General features: G+C 37.2%; 1 protein-coding gene across 1 annotated transcript in view; it reads left to right on the top strand.

Annotated features, from left to right (window-relative positions):
* The first annotated feature begins 3,370 nt into the window (after positions 1–3,370).
* Positions 3,371–22,755, top strand: part of LOC149792385 (uncharacterized) — a 102,949-nt gene continuing 83,564 nt past the window's right edge. Inside the window, exons 1-4 of the mRNA XM_089970969.1 lie at positions 3,371–3,712; positions 14,141–14,209; positions 15,317–15,544; positions 16,160–16,274. Of these exons, the coding sequence (XP_089827095.1) occupies positions 3,569–3,712; positions 14,141–14,209; positions 15,317–15,544; positions 16,160–16,274 (556 nt within the window). The 5' untranslated portion in view covers positions 3,371–3,568. The remainder of the gene's footprint in view (positions 3,713–14,140; positions 14,210–15,316; positions 15,545–16,159; positions 16,275–22,755) is intronic.

The raw sequence follows: 22,755 nt of genomic DNA on the forward strand, positions 1-22,755 counted from the left end.
GCAATCTAGATTATAGTCTTGTATGTTTTGGATTTTTTCTTTTTGTTTTTTTTTTTTTCTTTCTTTTCTTCTTCTTATTGGTAGTTTCATGGTCTCGCGTAGAGATACGAGAACAATAAAACACAGAAGTGTCAAAGAACAAACTACTCGTTATGCATTAATATGTCGTGCATATACGATTACATTTCACGACACATCCACGACGTTTGCCTTGGTCATACTGTAATTTGGAACTCGATAACAATCTTAGATTGAGAACAAACCTGGTTTGAGCGGGGGTTGGTGGCGGTAAGGAATCGATCTACATCCGTGCGCACAAACCAACGCTGAACAGGGACAGGGACAGTTACAGACTACCGCATATCTGGGACAATCTGTTAACATCGCTCGCCATTCCATCGAACGATGTAAGCCGTCAGTAGAGATTAAATCAACCTTAGGGTGAGGCCGAAAGTTTCAGATTAACTTTCTCTATATTGTTAGTATACATTGTTGAAAAGTTAACAATTGTGCAAAATATGCACAAGCGACAATGTTTATCCGTACAAGTTAATATATGACGTTCGCCATATCACCCTCTGGATCAGCCACAGACTCCAATATCGGACAGATGGGTTTAGCCCCCGACTCCTATATCGGACAGAGGGATTTAGCCCTAGACTCCTATGTCGGACAGAGTTTAGTTCCATACTCCAATGTCGGACAGAGGGTTTTAGCCCTACACTCTAACATCGGACGACGGCTTTAGCGCTAGACTCCAATATCGGAAGACGGCTTTACCAGAGCCTCCAACATCGGAGAGATATATAGGTGGAGGGCCGATTCATTGAATGATGGGGGAAAATCACGTATTAACGAAGTGGAAAAATCATGTATTAACCATTTTGTAAAATATGTTTTACAAAAAGGACTTTTCTAAGAATTTTACAACAAGATATGAAAAAGGACTTTTAGATGTTACCATATTTAGATTCATTTTTCTTTCTATCTCGCGCTTTTATCCGATCACTTTAAAAATGTTAAACAATGAAAGATTAAATTAAAAAAGTAACAATTCATACATCTAGACCATGTATATCTTTTCTTTTATGACATCATTCAAAAGAGATATAAATAGTCAGCAAATGTTTTAATAGATTTCAACAAATTATTAACTGCAATTTATTTTGTGACCTACATTTTGGAATTTGTTGCGACAAACACCGGGACACTGACTGTACAGTTTAAATATTATTTTTGTTCAAATGTTTGTTTTTTTTTTTTTTCGTACGTTTTGCTTCATAGCTGCAACGTGCTATCCGGGACTACTGAGTAACGGAACAAGGAAAATAATATCCAATTTTCATGTGTCACACACATTAAGGTATAAAAACCTGTGTCCTTTTTCGACAATATAATCCAACTCTGAGATTTTGTTACAAGCAATTCTTAAGTTGTCTCACCATGTATCCACTTCGAGTCTGTGATTTTCCTCCCTAGTACGACATGTTGACATCGGTAACAGACTCCTATATGATTGTTTATATAATTTATAAAGAAAAGAAAATTAAGTCAAATACGCAAACAGTTTCAACCCCGTCAAGTATCAACGAAGTTCATGTCGACGGTGGTAATGATGAAAACTGAAGAAGGGGTGAGGAGGAGGATGACGATGATTATGATGATGATGGTGATGATTGTTATAATAATAATAATAGTAATAATGATAGTAATAATAATTACTATTATTATTACTATTATTATTATTATTATCATTGCATTTTCTATTGTTGTTCTTGTTGTTTTCAGGAGGTGAAAGAAGAGATGATAATACGAGTTGAGTCGTTAGTAATGGAACGATGACAATGAATAAGATTATGGTAATGACAGTCGATGTGGTGCTAGTTAGTGTTCGCTGTATCTATGGTATAGTGACATGTTGATGATGATATGTTAATACGTGATAATCCTAATCAATGGTGATAAAGAGAGAAAACACTGATAATCAAAAGTAATTCCACCATCTTCCCCCAACCAGGTGGATATATGTGTGTCCCTGATTCTGCTATTACAAATATTTGCACAGTTGGTTTTTGTGGCGTCATTAGGGTCGGTGTCACCCATTGCAGTAATTCTCGGTGTCACACCAATGGATCTCCTTCTGTAACAGACCATACAGAATCCTTAGTAATCTCATTTTGGTGTCACCCCCTCTGTTAGTGTCACCCAGGCGGTCCGTACCCCACCCCCCAGTTACGCCACTGATTGGTCCTACTAGCTCTACAGAAACTGTTCTCGCGAGAACAATCTATAACGCTCTATCGCTCGTTGTACAAAAAACTCTTTTCGAGAGAACAGTAAATAGCGTTCTGTCGCATAATGCTATGTTATTAAATACATCATTGTTTGAAAAACGAAATGTTTACACTTTATCACGCCGCGTTTAAAATCTTTCCAAAATACTGCATATACAACTTCAACAATTACGTCTATATGTATTTATTTATTTATTTTATTATTTGTATGGAGAGGGAAGGGCAGTTGGGATTCTTGTAACCAAGACGCCTTTCAACCATCTATCGACCGCTCTCTCTCTCTCTCTCTCTCTCTCTGTAGCAGAATGCTAGGCAATGCAGGGATGAATCCAAATACACGTATATCGTTGACTATCATTACAAGGTGACATCAGCAAGCAGGCATGAAATGTGTCAGAGTTAACTCCATGTGGGGGCCAGTTGCTTGAATCAAACAGGAACCCGGAAGCTGTTGCATTTAAAGTGTTCTCAAAACACGACTGTAAAAATAAAACTGCGACAGAAAATACAAGAGAAAAAAAGATGGAACATTAAACGTACTACACGAAACGTTTCGAGCCCCCCTCACACACACGCACACACACACACACACACAACCGCCCATGAAATTACTTTTTCCCATTCATTCTTTGCAACACTGAATTCACATTGTCATTCCGATATTATTTCTACTTCCCTGTTCAAAATCATGATTTGGTCTATAAACAAGAAGCCAATTTACCTTGTTGTGCGTCCGTAAACTAACCGCAAAGTTGTACAAATGTTATGAAGCATTTAATTTCCCGAATTATTCAAACATAACGTAAGTCAATTTCTAATATTGAAAAATACAAAATATTGAATTATATATATATATATATATATATATATATATATATATATATATATATATATATATATATATATATATCCGTTGGCTTCCTTCTAATCGGCTGTTCTATACGGTACAACACCCAATACTCAAAGTGCTTGTCAATGGAGAGCTACTCGTCTGGAACGTGTCAATTCTTTGGTTGTCTGCAGTCCTTCGTTTGATATGTATTCAGTATGCAAAGCTAGAACCCGGCTGTTTATGGGGGTAATGAGTTCTCCTGTTCGGGTGGATCTGAAAGAACGAATCGTTTTATAAGAATACCTCTGAATCGCAGCACTTCCTTCTTGTGCTAAGTGGGAATATATTCTACCTTCTTCAATATGGTTTTCAACTGTTTCTCAGATTCCATACGGAGGAGAGACATGAAGTGACAGTAACGTTTCTGTGATATAATTATAAGATGGCGGAGAAAGAAGGGAGCGAGTGGGAGGGTGTTGAGGACGCTATGCATGGTTCTGATGATGACCTGTCCCAGCTCGCTCATCTTGATAACAATACGATCCTGGATGCACTAAAACGCAGATATAAAAAGGACATCATTTATGTGAGTAGGATGAAATGTTTTAAAATAATTTTGTTTCCTTGTTTTTTACATAAAATATTGACAGGTTTCTAAATGAACATACTTCATGAAGCCCAACACTTGCCTCGCAATACATTGCTGGTTATGACGGATAGCGGGTAACATGAAGAAAAAATACATATTATCCCCATATATATATATATATATATATATATATATATATATATATATATATATATATATATATATATATATATTTCAATCTGACACTTGCAAATGATCGGAAATGATTTTTAGAGTATGTCTGTGTGTCAGTGCGTGTGAGAGAAACAGAGATGGGGAGATAAATCTGTGATAAGGTCTTACACTAAACCACTAAACGCTTTCGAAACATTGCATCCTTCTTAAATTCATTATCAAAACTGAAAAATAGAAATGATACTTGATGGTAACGTAAATGCAAAGTAAAAATAGGATGAAAGAATAACATTATTTACGTGGTTAAAAATTCACAAAAGCAGGAGCAGCTTCACTTCAACCTGAGAGAAAACATGAAAGCGAATGCATTAACCACTGAAATCGGAAGACACTAGATGCCCAGTTATTCCTGAAATTTCATCACCCGTTTTCAATTTCGTCCATTGTATGTCATTTGCTTCGCCCATTGTAAATGTGTTTTTTAGTTCGAAATACGAAGATATTATAGTTTGTAATGTATCTACACCTTTGTAAATATCTTGAAAAATGGTTGCATCCGTACGTCGGAATGTCTGCGTGTCCATTCGTCTGTCCGTCAGTTATTATGTTATGCATGTAGCCTGATATCGATTTACACATATTGAGGATGAGAAATATATTTAGTTTGAGGAGGAAGATTAGAGGACAGCTAACATTTCGGATCCAGCATACGGAATGTCAGAAAAGGTGACGATGGGCAGCAAAGTGCATATTTTTTTTATGGGTAATGTGAACTCAATGTACATCGATTAATGGATGGGTGACCAGAAATTTGCATGGTGTTTTACCTGAACGAATAGATGAGTCGATGACGAAGTGTGTGTGTGTGTGTGTGTGTGTGTGTGTTAAATTACAGTTAAAAGTGCGCATAGTAGTGATAGCTATCTAGTATTTTTAAAGTAATTAACACGAACTCACGGCGTTGATTTTGCCAGGAAAATAAAATGCGTTCAGTCATGGAGCATGACTTTTTATCGCATTTTGGATAAGAAACATTATATAAAATATAACACATATAACAAACATAAAATATATAATATCTTGTAAATTTAATATTTTTAATACAAATAATCCCACACAATGGGTACTACAGAAACAGTTGAGCTGTACATGGATATATTTTTTGAGCTGTTACTGTTAATAACTAGTAAAACAGCTGAGCTGTACATGAATATATTATCTGAGCTGTTATTGTTAATAATTAGTAAAACAGCTGAGCTGTACATGAATATATTATTTGAACTGTTACTGTTAATAACTAGTAAAACAGCTGAGCTATACATGGATATATTTTCTGAGCTGTTACTGTTAATAACTAGTAAAACAGCTGAGTTGTACATGAATATATTATTTGAGCTGTTACTGTTAATAGCTAGTAAAACAGCTGAGCTATACATGGGTATATTTTCTGAGCTGCTACTGTTAATAACTAGTAGAACAGCTGAGTTGTACATGAATATATTATTTGAGCTGTTACTGTTAATAGCTAGTAAAACAGCTGAGCTGTACATGGGTATATTTTTTGAGCTGTTAATGATAATAACTAGTAAAATAGTTGAGCTGTACTCGGATATATTGTTATTTGAGCTGGTAATGTTAATAACTAGTAAAATGTCTCTTAAATGATATTATCCGGGTTTTTTCATTAAAACGCATTTATGGAAATGCATTTGCTGGGAAAGGGCAAATTTAAAATGCATCAGGGTGATTTAAATTAACATTCAAGGAAATTACTTGGGGGGGGGTGGGCGAGAGCAGATTCTGAATCTTCCTCAAAATTGATGCTCAGTATGCATGCATTGTTTTAATATTATATAACATTATTTTAGAAACAAACGGCTTTTGTTGTCATTAAAAAGTGCAATGTCTCTTTGTTATCACGTGTCTAGCAGCGATAATTAATTTAGGCCCTTTACTGTCATCTGTCCAGCGGAGATCTAAAAAAATTCTTTTGTTTATTTTCGTCGGTTTGACGCCATTTTTCACGGCACGATAAGCTGTACAAGGCTACCATTATATCTGGCGCAGGAAGAACCCGGGAAGAATGGCCGACATAAAACTGGCTAGCTTTCTCATCTACCCTGTTTGTCCTAATCCACGCATCGAACCCAAGCGGACAGAGGTGACATGGTAGGGATCGGTAAAGGCGAGCGCCATAGACCACTCGGTCCCCCTTGGTCCTGATCCATAATTTTAGTTTCTTACAGCTATACACCGTTCGAGTACCTGATTATTATACACTAACATTGTTACTTACAGCACGTTTTGTTGTTAACTAGACGATCCGAAGTTCCAATTGTTGCACACCTGGATATTCAGCAATCGTACCTGTAGCATGAACTGTACATTTTCTGAAATGCATGCAACAATTGCAAAATAAGTTTTTGGGGAATAGAAATGAATTATAAATCGACTTACATAATATGGTCAAAGGCGGATAGCAGGGTGACAAATATTGACGAATGAAAAAGTATTTTAAATATAAAGGAATTTCTAGCTGCTATAATTTCAGGTACTCATTTAACATGTTGAGTTTCTGGTTAAATTCATAATATTGACTTGAAACAAACCGCATAATATTCGTAAATGAATGCTATTAGTGAAGCGAAATAACATGTGCACAGAAGTTTAATTGTATACACGAACGGACGTTTTCAGCTTATATATACATTAACGGGGCGTTTTTCAACCATTCAAGTTAACACTTTCTACAAAAATCAAAGTTTTAAGGTAATATATGTTCTAAATTGCGACAGACGTAGAATACACGACCGAAAGATAAATTGCCATTATCTGAAAATGGAGTTATGAATTAATTATTAGATTATACACTGCATTCAACAGTTTAATAGCAAATGCAAAATATTACAATCCGTTCTCACTGATCACTTTGCACGGAGCTCATTTAATTCAGTTTATGTCTTCCGCATTATATGCAGCTATAGTTACAAAGGAACAAAGAAAGTAAGAATAAAAAGGTGTAGTTATATATTCTTTTCATGTTAGGTAAATCGATATATTTTGGGGTATTCCTCTTTGAGGTATTGGTATGTTATGAATTGCTTGCTCTATCGATTGTATTACCAGCGTGATATTTTATGTCAATATAAAGACACGAGCACTTATATTGCCGACACCTCCAATTTCAGTACAGCTATGCATTTCGAGACCGATCATTGGTTCAACACAGTATTTTTCCTTCCTAGTTACCCGAGGCCCAGACAACAAGAGTTGGCACTTGTCTTGTAATACATGTTTACAGGAAGATCCATGTAAAAGACCACTAGATTGAATTTATAAAAGAGCCCAGGTATAGCTAACGGTGCGAGTATGTTCTAGGTCAAAAATCTATTATTGCCCTTGTCTGGCTCTGGATTTATTGATCTGACTCAAGGTACACGGCAGTGAATTTGTGATCCAGTTGAGGTTTTGCTGATTTGCTGTCCAACGTCAGTTTGGGCCTCTTGAATTGTGAGATTTGTGTGGTTCACGCAAAATGCATCTACCACAAATAGTACATGCCGATTTCTTTTTCTATCTTTCAATTAAGCTGATAGAATTGTTCTTTTTCTACCTTTCAATTAGCCTGATAGAATTGTTCCTTTTTCTACCTTTCAATTACGCTGATAGAATTGTTCTTTGTCTATCTTTCAATTAGGCTGATAGAATTGTTCTTTGTCTATCTTTCAATTAGGCTGATAGAATTGTTCTTTTTCTATCTTTCAATTAGGCTGATAGAATTGTTCTTTTTCTATCTTTCAATTAGGCTGATATAATTGTTCTTTTTCTATCTTTCAATTAAGCTGATAGAATTGTTCTTTTTCTATCTTTCAATTAGGCTGATAGAACTGTTCTTTTTCTACCGTTCAATTAGGCTGATAGAATTGTTCTTTGTCTATCTTTCAATTAGGCTGATAGAATTGTTCTTTGTCTATCTTTCAATTAGGCTGATAGAATTGTTCTTTTTCTATCTTTCAATTAGGCTGATATAATTGTTCTTTTTCTATCTTTCAATTAGGCTGATAGAATTGTTCTTTTTCTATCTTTCAATTAGGCTGATAGAATTGTTCTTTTTCTACCGTTCAATTAGGCTGATAGAATTGTTCTTTGTCTATCTTTCAATTAGGCTGATAGAATTGTTCTTTGTCTATCTTTCAATTAGGCTGATAGAATTGTTCTTTGTCTATCTTTCAATTAGGCTGATATAATTGTTCTTTTTCTATCTTTCAATTAGGCTGATAGAATTGTTCTTTTTCTATCTTTCAATTAAGCTGATAGAATTGTTCTTTTTCTATCTTTCATTTAAGCTGATAGAACTGTTCTTTGTCTATCTTTCAATTCGGCTGATAGAATTGTTCTTTTTCTATCTTTCAATTAGGCTGATAGACTTGTTCTTTTTCTAACTTTCAATTAGGCTGATAGAATTGTTCTTTGTCTATCTTTCAATTAGGCTGATAGACTTGTTCTTTTTCTAACTTTCAATTAGGCTGATAGAATTGTTCTTTCTCGTTCATGACTTTTTTTTTCAATCGTCCTATGCTCCTATATTTCTCATAATTTCTCACTTTTAATTTCTCATAATTTCTCACTTTTAATTTCTCATAATTTCTCACTTTTTATTTCTCATAATTTCTCACTTTTAATTTCTCATAATTTCGTACTTTTTATTTCTCATAATTTCTCACTTTTTATTTCTCATAATTTCTCACTTTCTATTTCTCATAATTTTTCATTCCTTTGAAATGTTGACTTAGCATGTTGGGCGTAGTCGGGAGCCAGGAGTAGGATGATGTTTCTGTGTATTAGTGTTCTTGTACATTCTGTCGACTATTTCAAGACGCGAATAGTTAGATCTGATGCCTAACTCTTTTTCAAGTCTCGCAACGTTTTTCAGTATTGTGTTCATGGTTTCTCAAATTATTTTCTCCTATACCGTTAAACATTAAATTTTTGTACTTAAGATTTGTAAATTAAGAATACACTCTCTAAGTCTGGTATTAGTGTGCTTGATTTTCGTCAGAAACATTTCCATTTGTCAAATGTTCTTACTTGCGTTTTAGTACTTGACTTTTTGTCCTGTTTGTTACGTACAAAATTATATATATATATATATATATATATATATATATATATATATATATATATATATATATATATATATATATCCAGTTTTCAGTAATTTCCAGAGAGAATGTGTACTTAATTTTTAGCATCCCTTGGCCAAATGATTAAGGACTGTGTCCAGTTTCTTATTGACCTCTGCATTTTGGGACAGAGCAGCGGTACGTGTTGTGAGATCTTAAACCATCAGAAAATGTTGGTCAGATTGTTGAATTTTTAGATACGATATTGTTTGGGGATATATTGTGTCGTCCTATGTTATGAAAGTACTGAGATGAACTTAGAGGATACTATATTAGTGCTTGAACATGGTACTGGAATCGAACATTCACGAAGGTCAAAGTTCAGGGTCAGATGCAATAAGTCATATCCAGAATGTAACTATGTTCCTTAAGTCATAAAAAGTCAAGATGGATATCGTTATAGTACCAGTTTTGGATTATTTTTTTCTTGTCTACTTCAAGGCCTTCAACGCCCCCATTATTGTTCCATCGCATAACGGATGCATGCGATCCCTTGCGAATATGCTAATATACATTTACTAAGAGACGTCCATGCCAAGGAATGGTCATGTGGGGTATTTAGACATCAGTCTAGATCAGTAACCAGCAAATTCACTGTTATCTTACTAATTTTCAATCACTCGATTACGAAACCATAATAATGAAGAGTATGTTTCCAAATCCTGATATACATGCGTGAGACGTTCTCAGTACATTGACAATAGTTACTCCATTTTCACTGCCTGCTGTAAATCAATCACCTTTTTGAGTCACTAACGGCTCATTTCGCATCTGAGTGTCGGTGGTTTTAATTTTCCTCCAACACGGGCCTCTAAATGCGCCATGATAATTATTTTGTCATCGAGTACTCGAGTACACTTTACTAAAATTGTAATGACACTGTTTTTGGCTTCGTAAGAAGTTCCGAAAAAAGCGTATTTGAGAATATAGTCGCATATATTTTGTTTTATCATCCCTCCAGTCACATTGGCTACTACTGATGTGACTCCAGCAACAATTACGATACACGTGCCTAATTAGTTGATGTGGTTGTGATTCCTGCGACACCGAGATGAACTGTGGTTACCGCGGTGATCTGCAAATAGCATTTACAACCACAAACGTGCGTTCTGTATTTCAAGAGTAGCATATTTCTCATGGCTAAATTATCTCGTTAACTTTTGTTCCACTTCGATTTTTTTCAGGTTGATAAGATTGAGGGTCTGTCAATTTAATACTAATAATTGTGTGATCGCGTAATATAAATGCTTGACAAGGTTGACAACGGACTGCCTATACATTCCAGGCATTATAATGAAAAGTATTAAATCGGACAAAAAAATTCGAAAGTCATGTTGGTAAATCTGATGACCTGAGTCAATAGTTTGATGACGGTCCATGTACCACCACAGCTTGTGATATATACGTGCCACTTAATCGTCAGCAGAGTTAAGAAAAACCTCTGGAGTGGAATCCTGGTAACCGTTTAAACGCAGAGAAACTTTAAACATGCATACATAGCCTGGCAAATATCATAGCATTCAGACTTGATTGTTATCACGATTTGCATTCTGAAACGTCACAAACACGTATTGTGGTGTGGTGATGCCATGATGTGTACTTTTTTTTGCCATGCTATAATATCCCCTAATGGTGCTTTGCTTCGCTCATGCGGTGAACGCGAGAATGACAGCGGTTCCTAACTCATATTTGATAATAAACGTGATTATGTTGTCAGTAAAATGACACCATGTTAATATTGATAATTTAACTTTACCAGTAGCATTACTTTCATCAATCGATATTGCATCATCGGTGGTATGTTTGCGGGTTAACATAACCGTGTGTTTGGCTCCGAATATAACCTTGCGAATATCTCTGCAAAATCCAAATATTTGACTGAGAGGAATCCCACAAGAAAACATGAATGAGCCTTCATAAATTTGTTACTGACGCTTTAAAAATCCAAAGTTTAAATTGTTGTTGACGCCAAGGACAACAGCTTGTTCATGTGTGTGATTCTGAGGTCACTCAATAGTATACGGTTTATGACCTTCGCGTTCGGATGCGTCCTTATCAAAACATGATAAGCGGGCCAGGAGACTTCGCGTAATCGTCGTTGTACATGGCGAGTCCGATAAACGTGGAGGCAATTTTAACATTGTGAAGAATTGCTTTGTTTTCCTTAAGCTTGTGATCGATGTAATAACCTGTCCTGTCCAAAACGTCATGATGTTCCAATAATTATTTAGTAAATTCATCCATTTTTCCCCCCGTTGTTGTTGGGGGTTATAGTTAGATTCCATCGTTTTCGAGTCCTGTACCAATTCCTCCTCGATTTCTAACAAAACAAAGTGTCCAAAGGCTAGAGGTTTTCAACTAGACTGACTGGCTGAAAAGTGAGTAAAACCAAAGGAAATACGTTTAAACGCCCAGCTAGAAATCTGTGGAAGAATAAGAATGGTTTGTTGATAATTTTACAAAAGCTGTATTATAATGAATTTTATTGCGATTGAATTCTATTCAAAATAACGCTTTGCATAATAAAGCTGTACAATGAAATCATTTTCAATCAAGAATGCATTCTAAACGAGATTCAGAAAAACCATACAACGCCTGCAGTTATTTGTATTTTACTAGGTAATAGAAATATCTGTAACAAGTGCATATGTTTCGTTTTAATGTATGTTACAAACTGAAGAAACCATTACAGTAGGCAATTGCAAAACTGATCTAAAAGTTTAAATAATAAAAAATGGGAAGGGCTCTATTAACGAACGTGTGAAAAGGGTGTAATCATTTCAGTCATAGTCCTTTTATGCACATATTTTTCATCAGCCATGACGCTTCGGCAAAATTAATGATTGTATGGTTGTACATGGTGCCACCTTTTACGTTTTAGAATCGTCTATGTCGGTGGAGGCTCGTGGTAACCTAATATAAACTGAAATAACTCCTAGGTTGTTTGTCTCCAAATGTCTGCGAATTTGTAGTTGTCATCAATTACCCCAGTACCAAGGAATGTCGGACAGATTCCCATGGGTTTATTTTCTCAATATCTTTTCCAGTCCTTGAAGTGTGCGCATGCGTGAAGTTTGACGGCAGGAAAGTTCTAGCCTCTTACAAGTGTTCTCATAAATTCAACCAGGATAATACCAGAGCATTTGCCTCTGCAAGTAAATTATTAATAGTTCATCATTAACAGTATGCCTATGATAACTGAAAAGTGCAAAGTGGTGTAGAGAAAAACCTCTCAGAAACGCAAGATAAGATAGACCCACTGGACGGTGTTCCCATTCAACTACAGCAAACTATCTTTTCGTTTATGTCTGTCAACTATGCCCTCCCCCCCCCCCCCACACACGATTGTCAATAACCACAGTATTCCAGCATTCATATATTCACCAAGGAGCTAAACCCCGCCACCTTGGGATGCCACCGTATTACTTTTATCTACAGTCTCCATCACACCTGCGCATCTAAGCTAATGAATCAAACGCATCAGGGATTGTATAGACACGCCAGCACCAAGACAAGGCGGTAGGTGATCGGTAATCAGACTGAACAAATTCTACAGAAGTTTTCTGTCTTGGACGAAATACTAAAGAAACAAGAGAATTTGAGCAAAAAGTGAAGAGAATCGGGACAATTTGCTCGTTTTTTTTACAGCTATCTACGAGGAAAAAGATGATAACTGCATTGACATGATTATGGAATTATGCTTAGTAAATCCGAATGTCAAAAACCATGAACCGAAATCAATGTACAAATCTACACAGAAAACGGTTCGTGTGACCTTGCAGAGTTTGAACACTTTTCGGATAGAAGAAAAAGATAAAATCTGGCCATCTAAAGAAGGCGGCTCTGTTGATGAATAATATATAAATGGAAAACACGTAATACTTGAGTTAACAGAGTGAAAAACAAATGGAACAATGCATGAGATAGGCACAACCATGGCCAAAACATGTGGCGCAACATACGCAACTTGCATCGCCATTACCTGAAAACGGTACTCAGATAGATCCGGTCACTCAAAAGATGCAATCAGAATAGGTGAGCGTAGAGAAAAAAACGGATCGGTTCAAATGCTGACTTGGAATGTAGCAGGGTTCACGGAAGCAAAAAGTAAATACTCTCTTGAATGAATTCCTCTCAGAACTTGTCTTAAGAAAATAAAGTAAAGAAAAAGCAAAACGTACCAATTTAGGTATGGCATTGCATAAAAAAGTCTGGTAAAATATATTTAAGTTGTACAAAGACATTATGTAGTTAAAATTAGAAAAGTGTTTGGTTTTAATCATGGTGTTTATATCCGATTTGTTTATATCCCAAATGAACAATTGCTTATTAATAATCTTCTTAATATTCATTTAATTTGTACAAAAGAGATGGAAGTCAACCATTACACGCATAATAGAATTTAGCATGTGATCGAAATAGTAGGACGAGTCTTGAGACAGATCAAATAGAAAATGACTCCACTTCATAACGGATGAGGTGGCAAACACAAATCACATTTCAGGCCACGTGGTTATCTTGACCATTCACGTATTCTTTCAGGCAAATAAAGAAATGATTGTGTTGTCCTTGTTTGTTTTCGTTTATTTGTTAATTGGTACAATGCATACATTGTATGATGTCTACAAACGATATGTCCATGATGGCTATATCTTATGTCTATAAAATCAAATATCCATGATGGCTATATCTTATGTCTATAAAATCAAGTATCCATGATGGCTATATCTTATGTCTATAAAATCAAATATCCATGATGGCTATATCTTATGTCTACAAACGATATGTCCATGATGGCTATATCTTATGTCTATAAAATCAAATATCCATGATGGCTATATCTTATGTCTATAAAATCAAATATTCATGATGGCTATATCTTATGTCTATACAATCATATATCCATGATGCATGAAAATTAATGACTTTAATACAGGTGATAATATATATATATATATATATATATATATATATATATATATATATATATATATATATATATATATATATATGTAAACACACACAATCTGATATTGTTATAAATTATATATTTTCTTTCCAATTTTAGACTTGTTGTGGAGACATCCTGATAGCCTTGAATCCATGCAAAGAGATTCCAGAATTATTTAGTGAAGATGTAAGTATTAGCCAGTTTCACGTTAAATAATAATGGATACATAATGAAACATGCAGAACAAAATAGAGCTATAATGGGATGAACGTATGTCAGGTTTTAAAGAAACAAAAATAGGAACCATACCGTTTAAAATGTATATATTATTGGCAGACATATGTTGTCTCATCAGTGTGTATAACACTTCTTAAACGTTTTGTTTCAATGCATCTCTGATAAGGAAAGTGATCATCCATTTTGCCATAGTGATCTGTACAGTGATTATCCATTTGAACATTCTGATATACACATACATATATATATATATATATATATATATATATATATATATATATATATATATATATATATATATATATATATATATATAGAGAGAGAGAGAGAGAGAGAGAGAGAGAGAGAGAGAGGGATATATATATATATATATATATATATATATATATATATATATATATATATATATATATATATATATATAGATAGATAGATAGATAGATAGATAGATAAAAAGCAGTTAATCTAAGATTTTCAAGACCTAGTATTATAGCCTGGATTTAGCTACCACGTTGGTATTGTAAGCCGTTTATATCACTGAGCTGGTATTGTAAGCCGTTTATATCACAGAGCTGGTATTGTAAGCCGTTTATATCACCGAGTTGGTATTGTAAGCCGTTTATATCACCGAGTTGGTATTATAAGCCGTTTATATCACCGAGGTGGTATTGTAAGCCGTTTATATCACCGAGTTGTTACTGTAATCCGTTTATATCACCTAGTTGGTATTGTAATCCACATTGTACCAACTAGATCGTATTGTATGATAATGGTTTTGCCATACGAAATACTTTCGGCGTTTATGCCAAATGCAGAATCCAGGTCGATGATTGATGTTCAGTCATGTTGAAAAACAAATAACAATCAGAACATTATGTTCCACCCATCAATTTAATATCGAGTAAGTTTAAATATTTTAGTCATGTTTGATTAGCATGATAATATATCCATTAGTATATTTGGCAAACAGATGTTTGTATCTATATTAAAATTGTTTCCTCACTTTTTTCAATTATTCTCACACATGGTCATGATTTTCTAATTTCACCACTTAAGAAACACAAAGAATATGACTGGAAAAACTTTGATGAAAAGCCTCACCCACACGTATTCCACACCGCTGCAACGGCATTTCGGCGTATGCGCGAGACTCAGACGGACCAAGTTATCATAGTCAGTGGCGAATCAGGTGCCGGAAAGACAGAAAGCACGAAGTACATGGTCAAACATTTCGTCCATATGAGTGAGAGTAACAACAAGGGACTGCACGAGAAAATAATCAAGGTGAGTGAAGTAGGAAGATTTAAGAACCTAAGGTACAGGAGAAAAACCCAGATATAGCAAATTTGTAGAGACGAAAAAAAAAAACACCCAGATATAGCAAATTTGAAGAGACGAAAAAAATAATCAATGGAGTTGTTTTTAAGGTGTGATTTATTTTGCATTTATGTATCGGACATTAACTGACTAGCAACCTTCAGAATGCACACTTCATTTATTTCATACTTGTTCTGAAAATGAAAGAATAACTTGTCAGATATTTGACAAGGCCATTGATATAACTAATTTGTTCAAGTCACTTTATCACCCGCTGTTTTGGGGAATGTGCTTAGGGACTTTTATCTCTACTGCATTTAACACCAGGTATTTTTCTCACTTTTCCTTAGCATTAAAACCTATCAAATACAGGTAAAAATGAGCATGAGCAAACTTTGAGTGTCCACACAGTCAGAATGGCGAACTCTTGCATCCTTTTCGTCTGCATACGGTCAAGACGTAGCTAAGAAATTTTATTAAAGCTCGAACAGAAACCAGTATGTTAATTGGCTTGTTTAAGCTAAAGAAGATGTGGATAAAGAAGAAAACATCTCATTATTATTATCTATTTACATTTGTTAGGTTAATCCGTTGCTGGAAGCTTTTGGTAATGCGAAAACGAAGATGAACCATAACTCAAGCCGGTTTGCCAAGTACCTAGAGCTGAGCTTCAAGATGGATGGAGATTTGGAAGGAGGTATGGACAGAAAGACACAAAAACACCCCCCCACCCCCCCCCCAAAAAAAAAAATAAAAATAAATCCACGCTTTAAGTAATTCAAACTGCATAACTTGTTGTTGGGTTATATGACAACAAGGTATTAAATTAGATTATTTTTTTAAAAAGATGCTTCCTTTAAAAGGGACTATTAGACGTTAATCTTAGTACATGCCAAAAAAAATTTGGTGTCAAGACAGTTAGCTGGAATAACTAATTTCCCGTCGAAGATTTATCATTGTTCGACAATCTGTTATTTTGTCAGGAAAATGGAATATCGTGCGTAATAAGATAAAATTCTATATAAAATTTGGGATTCTCAGAATAAAAAGATACTACAGTTTCAAACAGATCTGGCATTTGTCAAATGTCTGTAGTTTCAGTCGCCGTACTTCTTACCTTTAATGGCTTTTGAGTATAAATAAATGAAATAAAACATTGGCAAGGAGAATGATTTGTTATTAATGTATAGTTAGTAATCATGCTACAAGCACAGTAAACAAGTTGTTCAGTTCATTGATATGCAGTTGATTGATTGATTGATTGATTGATTGATTGATTGATTGATTGATTGATTGAATACCCTACCTGACGTAAACAAAAACTGAATAGGTCAGGAGTAGTGAATAGGGATAGTATAGCGTCAATGGGACTTAGCATTAAAAACACCCCTGGGAACATATAGCGTCAAGGGAAATTTAACATGGAGAAAAATCGTGGGAACATATAGCGTCAAGGGAAATTAACATGGAGAAAAAATCGTGGGACGATATAGCCTCAAGAGGAATTGAACATGGGAATTGGGACTGTATAGCGTCAAAGGAATTTAAACGGTGGGACTGTATAGCGTCAATGGAAATTGAACATGGGATTTTTTTTTTTTAAAAAATTTAAATTTAAAAAAAGGGGTAGGCAATTGAAAGGCTATCTCTTTTCGAGAAATATGGCTGGCCCTGAAAAGGGCTTTTGGGTTTATGTTAATGTATTCATTAACGTAAATGGAACCGCATTGGTCTTCTTCTTGTCCTTAGGCTACGTTTCACTGTTGGTCCGTAAATCAGCACTCTTTTCAGGCATCCTTGTCTTTCAACGTAGATCCTACGTATCCACAGGCTGGTGTTTGTCCTGTGGACAACGGTCCACTTGGATCGGACATACATGAGCATGTCCGTCCTAAACATCATGGAAGACACAAGGGTGGATGACTCAACTGTGGTCCACATCTTGAAGCGACGAGAACAGGTGAATCAATGCAGTGAACTGCGCTTATTTATAGGTACAGGTAGGATTGAAACGGATTGAGTTCATTCACCAATCCAAACACGCGTTACAAAATTCAGTCAGCTCGCATCCAATCCGAAGAGAACAGTCTGTGACGTCACGTGGTCTATATAGATTCGTTAGCGCTTGTGTGCAGTCAATCTATGCGACAGTGATTCAACATGACGGAAACTCAGAAAACGATCCATTGGGGTGCACCAACAGGGGAGACTGTCCAAGGGAACCCGGACTTACTTTCAGAAGAGGTGAATTGGGATTTTGTGGATTTTCTCTCCTCGCAAGAATTTGTTCCGGAACCTGCGTTACCTTCTTCATTACCGCAAGTGGAGAATTTTAGACAGAGACAGAAAGAAGAATTGGAGAAATTTATACAACGACAAAAGGAAGCGGAACAAGCTTTTCTCCTACAGCAACAGCAGCAAGAAGAAGAGGTAAGAAAAAAGCAACAGCAACAACAGCAAGAAGAAGTAGCAGCAAAGAAACAAGAGGGTGAAAATCAAACGGTCACGGTACTGTTGGACATTTTAGCGGAGTTAAGAAGTCTGAAACAAATGTATCAGACTTCTTTATCACGACCGAAGAGAATACGACCTTCCCGAGCTAAACACGTCAACCCTGTGACTAAGCCTACCGTACCACCCTTAGTGATTTCAACCCAATCATCATCATTACGCAGTCCAGAAGTAGGCCTTGGCCGTGGCAAAGGCTTAAGGCAGTTAAAGTTGATTGCTTAAACTCACCCCTACACCATAAAGAAAAAAGGCCCTTTTCAGGGCCACCCACATTTCTCGAAAAGAAATACAATTTCAATTTGCCAATAACTCAAAAAAAATAATAAACCGACCCATTTTACCCTTATAGTACGTTTCTGTGTATGAGTGCTTGAGTGTAGCTTCTTATTTTAAAATCACAACTCAAAGACACTTACCTTGTATCATTAATTTATTCTTTTATCCATTTTTTACAATCCAATTCACAATTCACAACACAACACTTTAATAAAAAGTTCATTGACTTCTTTCTCCTTGTTTAGTCTCTCTGTTTTTTGAATTACTTCACCGTCTTTTCCTCTTCTTTCTCCTCATTTTCTTCCCTTCTTCTTTTCTTCTCCTGTTTCTTTGCCTCCTTTAAATAGAATTGTCTTCTTTCTTCCTCTTTTTCCTCTGAAGAATCCCTCTCTTCCTCTGAAGAATCCCTCTCTTCCTCTGAAGAATCCCTCTCTTCTTCTGAAGAATTCCTCTTTTTTTCTGATTCCTCTTGTTTCTTTTTTGGGCAATCTGGAGACCAATGTCCTTTTTCTTTACAATAATAACAGGTATCTTTACTTTTGTCTTTTTTAGCCCCTGTTTTCTTTCTTTTTTGACGGTCTGGACACTCTGAAGACCAATGCCCTTTCTTCTGACAGATATAGCAAGTATCTTGACTTTTATCTCGAAAAGAAGGAGAGTAGTCCGTCGGCTGGTCTGAAGAAAATTTTCTAATGACCCCTCTCAAAGCTCTGACGAAACGTTCCATTTGGTTAGTCTCTTCCATCGTTGTGCTCGGCTTGAGAGTGAAATGAATAGTGAAAGGACAAGACACGGACCCTTTTATATACGTTGGTCTGCCATGACTATAAATTAGTCTATGGTGTTTACACTTGAGTCATTTGACGTTTTGCACTCAAGATGAAACGATCCCATTCATTCGAGAAGAAAAAAGAAGAAGAAAGTAAGAGGCAGAAACGTGATCTATCGCCTCGAACCAGGGCTGAAATCTTGGCACAAATTCATGCCAGTGATTTTGAAGAGGACATGAGTGAACCAGAATTTGAAACCTCTAAACAAAGTTCACCAACCTTAGTCAACCCTGAAAAATACTATTCCATTCGAGAGACGGAAAAGCGCTCCTCTAGAAAATTTAGAACCACGGCTTACAAATACATGGTGAAGTTTAAAGATTTCAAGTCCGAAGTACCGTTAGAGAAAGCAGAAGGGTTCATCACCGGAGTGTGGGATTCTCTGCTCACTGCACTCAAGCGACAATGTCAACCCAAAGAAGACGATCGCTTGAGACTTTCCATACAACACGACGGTTTGAAATCCCCTGTTTGGATCGAGTTTAGTACCCCTGCAGAATTGACGGCTTCCAAAGTCATGGACAAGATTCAACACGTGCAACAATCTAATGACCAGTTTGACATCACCGATGGAAAAGCCACATTGGACATGACCCACGTCTCTCCTCCTCAAGGGACCGGACGCAGAAAGATGTTATTGGTGAACGAGCTTCGCAGCATTAAGCGTAGCCTTGTCCAAATTCACAATCCTCATGACCAGATGTGTTTAGCCCGTGCCATCGTGGTGGGACGAACCTATGCCAACAAGAACGACACGGTAGAATGGAAAAGAACCTGGAAAACTATTCAACAATCGGACAGAGCCAAACAACGAAACGAAGCAGAACATCTGTTGCAACAAGCTGGCCTGTCCAAAGACACACCCTGTGGCATTCCTGAGATGCAAAAATTGCAAGATGCCCTAGCTCCACGATACACCTTGAAAGTGCACCCTCAAGAAGTGCGCGGGCCTCTGTTGTTTCGAGGGCAAGATTTTAAGGACGGAAAATACATTCATGTTTATCATTACGATGACCATTTCGATACCATTACCAGTATCACCGGATTCCTGGGATACGGTTATTACTGTGAGAAATGTGACCATGGTTATAATAATCGAGAGCAACACAAGCATTGTGGATTGAAATGCGCAGGATGTTTGGCCTCTTCACCCTGTTTGAGCGAAGAACCAGTGCCTTGTTCAACTTGTCTGCGCACGTTTGTCAGCCCTACCTGTTACCAACAACATCTGAAAACGCAAGGTTCACAGAAGAAATGTTCTTGTCAACTCCTAAGATTGTGCCCTACGTGTGAACAAGTCATATGTACCAATGCTGCCAAGGCACACGTATGTCGAGGAAAGAAACAATGTCACATTTGTCACCACATCGTGGACTTGGAACACCAATGCTACGTGCAAAAATACCAACCCCCACCAGAGAAAGAGGACGGTCACAAGAAGAAAGGCAATCTCATCTTTTTCGATTTCGAATGCATGCAAGAAACCGGCATTCACATTCCTAATTTCTGCGTGGCTCATCGAGCGTGCGAGAAGTGCATTCAAGAACCTATCTTCAGTCATTGCCCTCACTGCAGCAAGATTCCCGGAGGGCGTGAAAAAATCTTTCGGGGGCCGAACACGTTAGCCGATTTTGCCCAATGGGTCTTAGACCCCATCGACAAGACGTGGAGCCAAGAGGACATCGAACGTTACGGAGATTGTCATCGTCATGCCACGGTGATGGCTCACAATTTCTCCGGATACGATGGACAGTTTCTTTTGAGGTACTATACGGAACAAGGCACCGAGCGTCCTAAAGTCACTTTGAACGGAGCCAAAATCATTTTCATGCAAGTGGGACAAGTACAGTTTAAAGATTCGATGAGCTATTTGGCCATGCCTTTGAGTCGGACGCCTAAAACGTTTGGACTGACAGAAATGGCTAAAGGGTACTTTCCACACTTTTTCAATACGGAAGCCAATCAACACGCCGTTCTACCCCATTTACCTGAGGCTCACTATTACGACCCCGACAACATGCGTACCGAACAACGAGAAGCTTTCTACGCTTGGTACCAGGCTCACGCCTCGGACCCTTTCGACTTTCAGGAAGAAATGCTAAAGTATTGTCGTTCCGACGTGGACATTTTACGGCGTTGCTGTGGAAAATTTCGAGAAATGTTCATGGAACACGGAGGGGTCGATCCTTTGAAAGAAGCTTGCACCATTGCCAAAGCGTGTTCCTTAGTGTATCGACAACGATTTATGCCTGAAAACACCGTGGCTGTCATCAGCCCTCAAACGACCCACTTTGTCAAACGTCAATACTCGGTCAAAGCCCTACGCTGGTTACATTACTTGTGCGACAAGGAAGACAAGTGGATTCAGCATGCCCGCAACGGAGGGGGTGAAAAGACCATCGGAACGTATTCGGTGGATGGCTGGGACTTAGAAAACCCCAAGATCGTGTACGAGTTTAACGGTTGCTTATTTCACGGATGTCCCGTCTGTTACCCTGACCGTGGCACTAAAAATCAGTTTTTACAACGAACCATGGAAGACTTGTACCAGGACACTTGTCAGCGACGCCTAAAGTTGGAACAGGAAGGATACCAAGTGGTGGAAATGTGGGAACACGAGTACGATCACCGTATGAAAACTGATCCCGAGTTTAAACGCCTCGTGGAAAGTTACCAGTTCATGGACCCGCTGAACCCGAGGGATAGTTTGTACGGAGGAAGGACCAATGCCACCTCTTTGCTTTACCAAGCCGACGAAGAGAAAGGAGAGGAAATCAAATACTTGGACGTGTGTTCGCTGTATCCCTACGTGTGCAAATATTGTCGCTTTCCTGTAGGGCACCCACAATTGCTGACGGAACACATCGACCTGAAAAACATTCGACAATACGAAGGCTTGATCAAGTGTAAAGTTTTGCCTCCCACGAACCTATAACATCCCGTCTTACCTCACCATTGTCAAGGCAAACTGATGTTTCCCTTGTGCCGTACTTGTGCCGAAACGTGCAACCAAGACCGAGCTTGTCAGCACAGCCAGGAAGAACGGGCCTTGACGGGAACCTGGGTCAGCTTAGAATTGTTCAAAGCTCTGGACATGGGATACCAACTGTTAGAAGTGTACGAAATTTGCCACTTTCCCAAGACACAACAATACCACAAGGGTGACCCCAGTCAGAAAGGCATTTTCGCCGACTACGTGGATGCCTTTTTGAAACTGAAACAAGAAGCCAGCGGCTATCCTTCCTGGTGTCACACTCCCGAAGACCAAATACAATTCAAAGAGAAATACTATGCACAAGAAGGCATCTCTTTAGACCACATCGAAAAAAACGAAGGCAGGCGATCGTTTGCCAAAGTGATGTTAAATTGCTTGTGGGGTAAAATGGCACAACGACCGTGTTTACCCAAGACGGAATATTTGACACAATCTTCCCGCTACTTCCAGATGATTCACGACAAAACCAAATACATGAAACACGTGGACGTCGTTCGAGAGAATTTGATCTTGGTCAATTACGAAGAAGATCTGGACTTTGTACAAGACGACCCTTTTGGAAATGT

Source organism: Sinohyriopsis cumingii, chromosome 9 (genome assembly GCF_028554795.1).
Source record: "Sinohyriopsis cumingii isolate HCF-2022 chromosome 9, ASM2855479v2, whole genome shotgun sequence".
Lineage (NCBI taxonomy): Eukaryota > Metazoa > Mollusca > Bivalvia > Unionida > Unionidae > Sinohyriopsis > Sinohyriopsis cumingii.